The sequence below is a fragment of the Chaetodon auriga genome, chromosome 6 (genome assembly GCF_051107435.1).
Source record: "Chaetodon auriga isolate fChaAug3 chromosome 6, fChaAug3.hap1, whole genome shotgun sequence".
Classification (NCBI taxonomy): Eukaryota; Metazoa; Chordata; class Actinopteri; order Chaetodontiformes; family Chaetodontidae; genus Chaetodon; species Chaetodon auriga.
In genome coordinates, this window is record NC_135079.1 from 8,782,345 (window position 1) to 8,790,715 (window position 8,371).

Here is an 8,371-nt window from a genome sequence, read left to right on the forward strand (position 1 = left end):
ACGTGGGCTCGGGAACACGTCGTAAAACCGATGTTGGTAAACCCAGTTTGTCTGCACATGATTGCATTTTGTTTTTTCATTTCACACAGCATCCCGACTTTTTTGGAATCTGGGTTGTATTTCTATTTTTCCACGCTGAATTGATAGTTTCTGTTTTATGCAATCCACTCTTGTTTAATTCATTGATAACAGAGAATGTATTTATACACGATATCTTTTGCAGTTTGTTTATTTCCCGTTATTCCCCGCTGGTAAAAAAACAAAACAAAACATGAGGCTGCATTCACGGTCGTTTTACGGAAGTCTCCTTGGCCCCTCCCACCTCAGAGTATCCTAGCAGCCGAGCTCTGAGACCTCTCCTGATTGGTCAGTTTTTAAGAATCCGCCATATTCAAACTTCCGCCGTGGTGTGTGTTCTGTTGTCATCGATCTTCTGCTTTCTTTATACACATCGGGCCAGTTTTCGTACGTCTGGACTTTGTCGTTTGTTCGCTTCCCCATAACTACGTCTCGGTAAAATTGATTTACAAACGAAGCCTCCTGCAAAATGGAAGAAAATGAAGAAGTAAGTGGAGGGGCGGTGGAAGACAAAAGGCATAAACTGCGCAGGATGTCATCGAGGACGTCCACGACCAGTATTATCAGCGCTGCAGAGCCCTCTCCTCAAACACTCCGGAGAAACAACTCCAAGAAGTGAGTAAATCATGTGAAAACAAAAGGGATATTGTTATATAGAATTATGGATTTAGAAGCCCTGTATAAAATGCAATGTGCGTTTGGCACACTTCGAGCTAACGTGTTAGTCGACTGTGACGGGTAGGGCTGGTATTGTAACTGGCAAACGATGCTTTCAAGTGCGCCTCGGAGGCCATAATGTCGAATATTGTGACCACGATTTGCCTGCATGAAACTGCGTTTGGTTTAAGTACATGTGCCATAACAGAAACTAAAAGTAAGTTAACGTATTACATAATGAACGTCTGCAGTTAGCTGGCTGGTTAGTGGATTAATATTTTATAATTCATTATTCATTATTGGTGAATCTATTAGCCGATCGATTAATAAAGTGGATTCTGAGTTATTGTTTAATGTATATGGTTTTAAAAAGCGTCCATCACAATCTCTGAAAGCCCCCAAAAGATGTCTTCATATGTCTTCTATTGTTTTACCAACAGTCTAAAACCCTAAAATATGCTTTTGATAATAATGTGAAAAAGCAAGTAGAAGCAAACCTTTGTTAATTGGCTGCATTTATAGATTAATCAGCAGCACCTGATGGAATGGTTTTATCTATATAGATAAAGTTGAACTTACTTAGTTTCTTTTAATATCTGCAGATCAGGTTAGTATTGTTTAGACTGAGCAAAAGTGGAGTGATTTTGATATCTCTGCCTGTATTTTACTTAAATTTAACAGGCTCTTGAATAGCAACACAATAAAATGTCATCGTCTTCTTTAAACTCAGTTTCCATTAGAAAGTTATGTCTGCTTAGTTAAACCAGGACTTACCTAGAAACACATAGACTTGTGAAAATGCAACCTGCAGATAAAGTTGAAAAAAAAATACTTCAAATACATCCCTGCATTCCCAGAAAGTAGTAATTTACAAAGTTCAAAAAATCTCAGAATATTTTAACAAACCAGTTGTTTCGCTTGTAATTCTTATTCTGTTTATATGTTGACATGCTTTTTTGTCCCCTACCAGTCGCATGTCAGTGACTTGGCCGTTATTTCCAACATGACTTGAGGGCAGGATTACAAGAAGTAGGCTGTGTAGCAGAGCGTTCAGCTGACTTTGGCCTTGACAGCACCCTCAGGGCATCATTCACTAAGAAGACGACATTGTAACTCTCTGTAGCGGCTTTGTTTTGTCACCATAACTAACCTTTTTTCCTCAGCAGCAGAGAGCACTCCAGCTCCTTAGATGGTTTTGAATATTAACACCGCTCAGTCATCCTCCACAGCGTTGGACATATTTGGAACATAACAGTGACTGGAACAAAAATGACCTCCAAAAGGCATCCATCATATTAACAGAGCTGAAATGCACTCTATAAAAACAATGATTCTGTCTGTCTTCTCCTGGATAAATTTCTTTGACCCTTGTCATAGACGCACTACCTCAAATTAACCAGACTGTTGTTTTTGGTATGGAGGTGAAGTTCAGTCACGATTGCGTGCCTTGACTCGCCGTTTGTGGTGTGTCTCAGCAGCCATTGTGTGCACGTATGATTAGATTCTGTCCCTTTTGTCAATAGAAGACAAAGAAACATCGTCAGCAGAGCTTTCGTCACCATACAGACAGTTAAATAAATACACGAGCCAAGCTGTCACTCTGCAATAGCAGATTTGATAGATATAACTTCCTTTCACTGTGCTTGACCGTTGCTTATTTGTCTCATTTCCTGCAGACCTCCACTGCAGAGAGGAAGCTCCTTCACCTTTCTCACTCCTGGGACTCCGTGGGACTTCAGTCTCGTGAGTCAATGTTGAAAACGTAACACCATCACGTTGGACTGCAGCGATCACGTTCTCGTACTACGATCAGTTAAAATAGAAGCATGGCTGTCATATATAGAGCCATCTGTGTGACTCTTGATTCATATCTTGTACTTGTATCACGAACACATGGAACTCCATATTATAGATTAAGTATTTCGGGCTGTGAGCTTTACATTTATGTTGCAGATGTTGCTGCTTGCTGATCTTACATGTGAAAGTAACCAGTGTGTATTCTTAATGTTGCTGCAGAAGAGAAAACGCAAAGAAAAGGAGGATGACACAGTCAGTCTGTCCAGCTTCGACCTCAAGGTGAGATTCAGGGCAGCCTCCTGTCTGTGTGTTATGTAGCACCCTTGAACGTGTCCTCACAATAAACTTTAATCCTCCTGCATGACTCAGGTACTCGCCACAGACGGCCATGAATGCTCTTGTGTGTTATAAGCTCGGGATAATCCCACTATCCCTTCGACTGGCACAAGTGTCTGTCTGAGGAAATGATAATGGTGAAAGAAAATCCGAGCCGTTGTCCCTTGGCATGATCAGTCTCTTGGCTTTGTGAAAGTGGTTTAATGCACTTTCCATACAACATCATTGACTTACATTTCCAGTTTGACACCATCATATTAAACTTTGATAAAAGTTAGCAATAATATTTGAGAGCGAAATAACACAGTGGACTTTTTAGAATCGTTTCTGAGCTGCATAAATCACACTAAACAAGAGCAGTGCTTTAGAATATCACACATTATATTGTAAGTAATGAAGTAAAAGGTAGATGTTACAGAAACAGGAAATATCTCCTTTCTGCTGCAAAATAGCATTTTTTTAAAATCAGGTGTTGAACAAAATCACTACATTCTACGCCTCAGTGCCATCAAGTGGAGCTGAAAAGTTTCCGTGATTCGCAGGAACCCAGTAACAAGCGTGTGCGACCGCTGGTCAAAGTTTCCTCCCTCGTCAACTTGATATCTCCTTCAAAGAATGGAGCAGTGCGGCGCTTTGGCCAAACCATCCAGGTAAATGTCACACTCCTGTGTCAATCTGCAAAATTACCAAGTACAAATTGAAATGAGTAGAATTCGTGTATGACTTTATTATTATTTTTTTCCTAGTCAATGTCATTACGTGGTGATACCAAGTCGCCAGGGATATCTCTGAAAGGCAGCAGCAAGACGGCGGGTCCCACTCCGACTAAACGCAGAAACAGCACGCTGTGGTCGGAGACGCTGGACGTCCATCAGAAGAGCACATTCTCCACCAAGGAGATCAAGAGACAAGAGGTTCTGCATCTCAATCTTTGTGAAGTTTAGAGCACGGTCATGTTAAAAGTACAGAGCAGGAAAAAGTAACTCCTCCTGACGCGGTTTCTCTTGTTTCTTCTCCAGGCGATTTATGAGCTTTACAGGGGAGAGCAGGATCTTATCGAAGATCTCCAACTTGCACGAAAGGTTCGAGCATTTTTAATTAATTTAATTATCAAATGAAAACATTTAAGCTCAAGTTGTGCTCATAATGCTGCGTGTTTCCTTTAGGCATACCACGATCCCATGCTGAAACTCTCCATCATGACAGAGGAGGAACTGGCTCACATATTTGGGGATCTGGATGCATACATCCCCTTACATGAGGGTAAGTGACCTCTAACCATTCCTGGTCTTGGCCTGCTTTAACTGATGTCTCCCCTTAATAACAAGTGTTTCTGACTATGTGTGCTTTTTTTGTATCTGCAGACTTACTGATGAAACTGACGCAGGGAACTGGCCCTGATGGAACAGTAGCTCAGATTGGACAGATAGTCATAGACTGGGTATGTATGGCAGCATAATGACCCTTACCTAGACTGTTTGTTGATGTTAAATTACACCAATTCTCTTCAAATCTGATCAGTTTCAACATGCAAAAAGATGGTACCTGTTATTGTATCTTCTCAGCTGCCTGGTCTGAACGCATACAGAGACTACTGCAGCAACCAGCTTGCAGCCAAAGCCCTGCTGGACCAGAAAAAGCAGGACAGGCGGGTGCAGGATTTCCTGCAGCGCTGCCTAGAGTCACCGTTCAGCAGGAAGCTGGATCTCTGGAGCTTCTTGGACATCCCACGTTCACGCCTGGTGAAATATCCACTGCTGCTGCGAGAGATCCTCAGACACACTCCTTCTGATCACCCAGATGTAGCCAGTCTGGAGAGAGCTGTATGTTACCCACATTACATACTGTTGCAATCACAGACAGATGTGATAAATAACACAGCTGTTAATTCACTGATTATTTAGTCTTGTGTGTTTGCCAAATAGCACAACTGAAAAGTCCTTCTTTAATTATCCAGATCACCATAATCCAGGAAATTCTGTCTGATATCAACATGAGAAAAGGGGAATCTGAGTGTCAGTATTATATAGACAAACTGGAGTATCTGGATGATAAGCAGCGGGACCCTCTCATAGACAACTGTAAGACCCTACTTTGTCACGGAGAGCTGCGGAACAAGAGTGGCTCGGTGAGAATCTCTTTATCATGACCATCCACACGCCATAACATTATCTACATGTTGTTTGTCTTGTATTAAAATACGTTTCTTTCTCTTTTGCTGTGTTACTTCACAGAGGCTGCATGTCTTCCTCTTCTCTGAGCTCTTGGTTCTGACCCGGCCGGTGACCCGGAACGACAGGAGCTGCTTCCAGGTGTATCGACAGCCCATCCCAGTTCGGGACTTGGCTCTAGAGGACCTGCAGGATGGAGAGATCCGCATGGGGGGGTCCTTCAGAGGAGCTTTCACCAATGGAGAGAAAGGTGGGTTGAGTTGTGCTCCACCTGCTCATTGATTGTGTGCAGTGGCTCATTTGTGCTGAGGCATTTTCTCTTTCTATTTATTTTTATATGCGAGAAGACATATCATGAACGAAATATGCAATCAACACCATGGCTGAGCAGTTCTGCCAAACACAGATTCACACAGCCAGTGTTGCATATGTCACCTACCTCAGGCTATGGTGAAACAAGGGGTATCAGGGGAGATACCAGGTGTAGCTATGTGTTGGTGTTTAGCAAGTTTCACTATTTGGCAGACGTGTTCTGTTTTCGGTTGCAAGAGGAGAAATGGTGAGTCCTTGTGTGTTGCTAAAGGATCTGAAAATCATAGAGCCAAACTGTAGCCTGCAGCAGCCTTTTTCCAGAGCACTGTGGTGCTTACTTATAGTGAAGTCCAAAGCTGTTCCATCCATTTATCCCGGGGACACAGTGAGTACAAGCCAACATGTTGGTCAGCCAGTAAGCTACTACTTAGATCCACACATATTACTTGATGGCAAAGGTGTAGAGTTGCATCTAAGCACGTGACTGATTTTTTTTTTTTTTTTTTGGCAAAGTTTACACCCCCTAAAAACTATATGAGCAGGTGAATGCAAATACTCTTGCATAGGCCCAAGAACTGTAGAGATCCCACCTAAATAAGCTGCAAGAAGAACCTCAGCAGTAGTGACATTAGCATACTGTTAAATAAACTTAAAGTAAACATACACATTATCCAGTGTCAGTACTGGCATTACAGGAAAATGAAAAAAACCCAGTTATGGCACAACATTTGTGATGCAGGAAATGCTGTGTCAGCAGATGGATGCACAGTGACTGAAACTAAAAGAAAATGGTGTGACATGAAAATGGAAGCAATAAAAAACACATTGCCCAAGCCAAGCACTCCATGGTGACAACTGGAGGAGGACAGAAGGAGGAGGAGGGGGCAGTCTCACAAGTAGACCTAAGAATTCAAGAAGTAATTGGAGAGGTGGCACTGACAGATGTCACAGACGCTCCACTTGACAGCGATGCCTCTCCAGGCACATCCGTTTCTGAAGCCCCAGACACAGTGATCCATGGCCAGTCGCGTCTGGGACTCTCTGTTCTTGGCGAGTGTGCTTTCAACCACTAAAAGTTTCTCATACCCAAGAGGAGAGCAAAAATGAGAAAACACTGGTGAATACCAGAATTTAGTGGGTGCTAACAAAATAAGAACAAACCATGGATACTAACAAAAATAAGAGGAAACTTGTTTCTATTGTATATCGCTTCCTGCATGAGGCTCATTGAATACTCTCACTACATGAGACCCCTTTCACATTACATAATCCTTTGATCCATGAAAATATTAATTACAGTGGTCTTAAATTGTATTTACTGTGCTGACAAGTGGCCTTGAACAATAAGGAGGAATCCGACTAAATACTATATAGAGAGTACAGTATTTTGGGTGGAGTATGACAGTTAGTTGGTTCCTGCAGGATTGGAGTTCACAATCCTGATCACATGGGGAAAGAAACGCTTGAAGGAATTTTTTTTTTCTTTCTGTCCCTCTAGCTAAGAACGTTTTTCGCGTCAGCTCTGTGGATCCATCCCATGGCCAATCCCACACCCTGCACGTCAACGACGTCTACCACAAGCAGCAGTGGCTCAACTGTCTACGCACTGCGATGGCCCAACAGCAGGGGGCTCCACCAAGACTTCAGCAGAGAGAAGCTGTCAGAGCCAAGCGTCACTCCTCCACGATCTCAGCCAGCATTTGTGACGAGGAGACAGACGAGAACTGCCCACCTGTCTCTGGCCCTAAACTCAGGCCTCAGACACTCTCCAAAACCAGACTGGACCAGAAGTTACAAGGCTCAGTAAAGAGGAAGGAGACTGGAGTGTAGACATTTAACCTGACGCAAGGGTAAACAAAGGGTTCCTCTCAGACAGGCGCATGAGCGCAACATGCGTCCTGTTTGGTCACGTGTCTGTCGGAGAATTTTCATACAACCACTGTTTTTGTGCTTTTGCTTTGTCCTTGTAGCTGCACTGAAAAATCCTTTGCAATCATTTCCGTCCAAATGTGTATCAAATTTTAGTCTTTAAAAATTGTGATTTAGTCTACAAAAAAGTGCCATGGGACAGTGTGACTGTATGAAAGGTATGTTATAGAGGTTGACCCATTGTGGATTTTTAAAGGCTGATATAACAATAGTTTGGAGCAGGTGTATGGAGCCTTCATGCAAAACGCTGATGTATGCCACCACGTACTGATGGAGGCAGCCATCGGCCACTCTCAGAGCCAAGGTCATCCAATACGGATAGTTTGTAAAATGTCTTATTGCTGGCAATTAGTTGGTTGACCTCTAATATGTTTACACCCTCTAAATGTGTGTGGAATTAGGTTTTTATGTGTCTGCTTAAGTTAAAACAACTTTGTACCACTTGTAGCTCATGAAATGCAGCTTCATCAGTCATTCCAGTGTCGACACATTTAAACTTCTCACTTTTTTTTGCTAGAATTTAAATGTCAGTGCATCTATATTGTAGGCATCGTGTGTGCTGTTGTAAGTCTTATCTGTGCCAAGATAAGGTGTCAAGAACCTGAGAAATCATGATAGCCACCAGAGCAGGAAGCCATTTGGGGAGACGAGTCTAAAAATGTCAGCGATTAGATAGAAGATAATGAGCAGAGCGTGACACTGGCCGCTGAGATTAGGTAAAAACATTTCTTGGGGGAAAAAAATAATGAATCTAGATGTTTTCAGTGAAAAGTTGTTTATAGAAAAACAAAACAAAAAAAATAAAACATTTAGTTTGTATATTTTAAAAGAGTCCTGAGTGTGATTGACTGTGCGATTATGTTACAACACACCAACATCTTGGTTGTACTTTGACCCCTCAGTCACTTCCTTTTTAATGTTGACACTGAAGTGTGTTGCAACGTTTGTCAGACACACAGAAGCTGGGATAAAAGTTTGCTCCTTTCCTCTTAGCGGGGTGAAAACTGATCCTTGATGTAGTTTTATGAATTTTTCAGTTCAGAATGAAGCAATTATGAGCTTTTAAAAAAGGTCTCGAGTTTTCCACTTGA

The 8,371-nt window shown here is 42.2% G+C and overlaps 1 protein-coding gene across 1 annotated transcript; it reads left to right on the forward strand.

The window, feature by feature from the left end:
- The first annotated feature begins 387 nt into the window (after positions 1–387).
- On the forward strand, positions 388–8,106 carry LOC143322769 (neuroepithelial cell-transforming gene 1 protein-like). The gene is made up of 12 exons (XM_076734185.1): positions 388–693; positions 2,412–2,478; positions 2,752–2,811; positions 3,411–3,518; positions 3,615–3,782; positions 3,888–3,950; positions 4,035–4,131; positions 4,233–4,309; positions 4,434–4,691; positions 4,826–4,996; positions 5,103–5,289; positions 6,850–8,106. Exons 1-12 carry the CDS (start codon positions 548–550, stop codon positions 7,179–7,181), a joined length of 1,734 nt encoding a protein of 577 aa, XP_076590300.1. The 5' UTR covers positions 388–547; the 3' UTR covers positions 7,182–8,106.
- Positions 8,107–8,371: the final 265 nt, after the last annotated feature.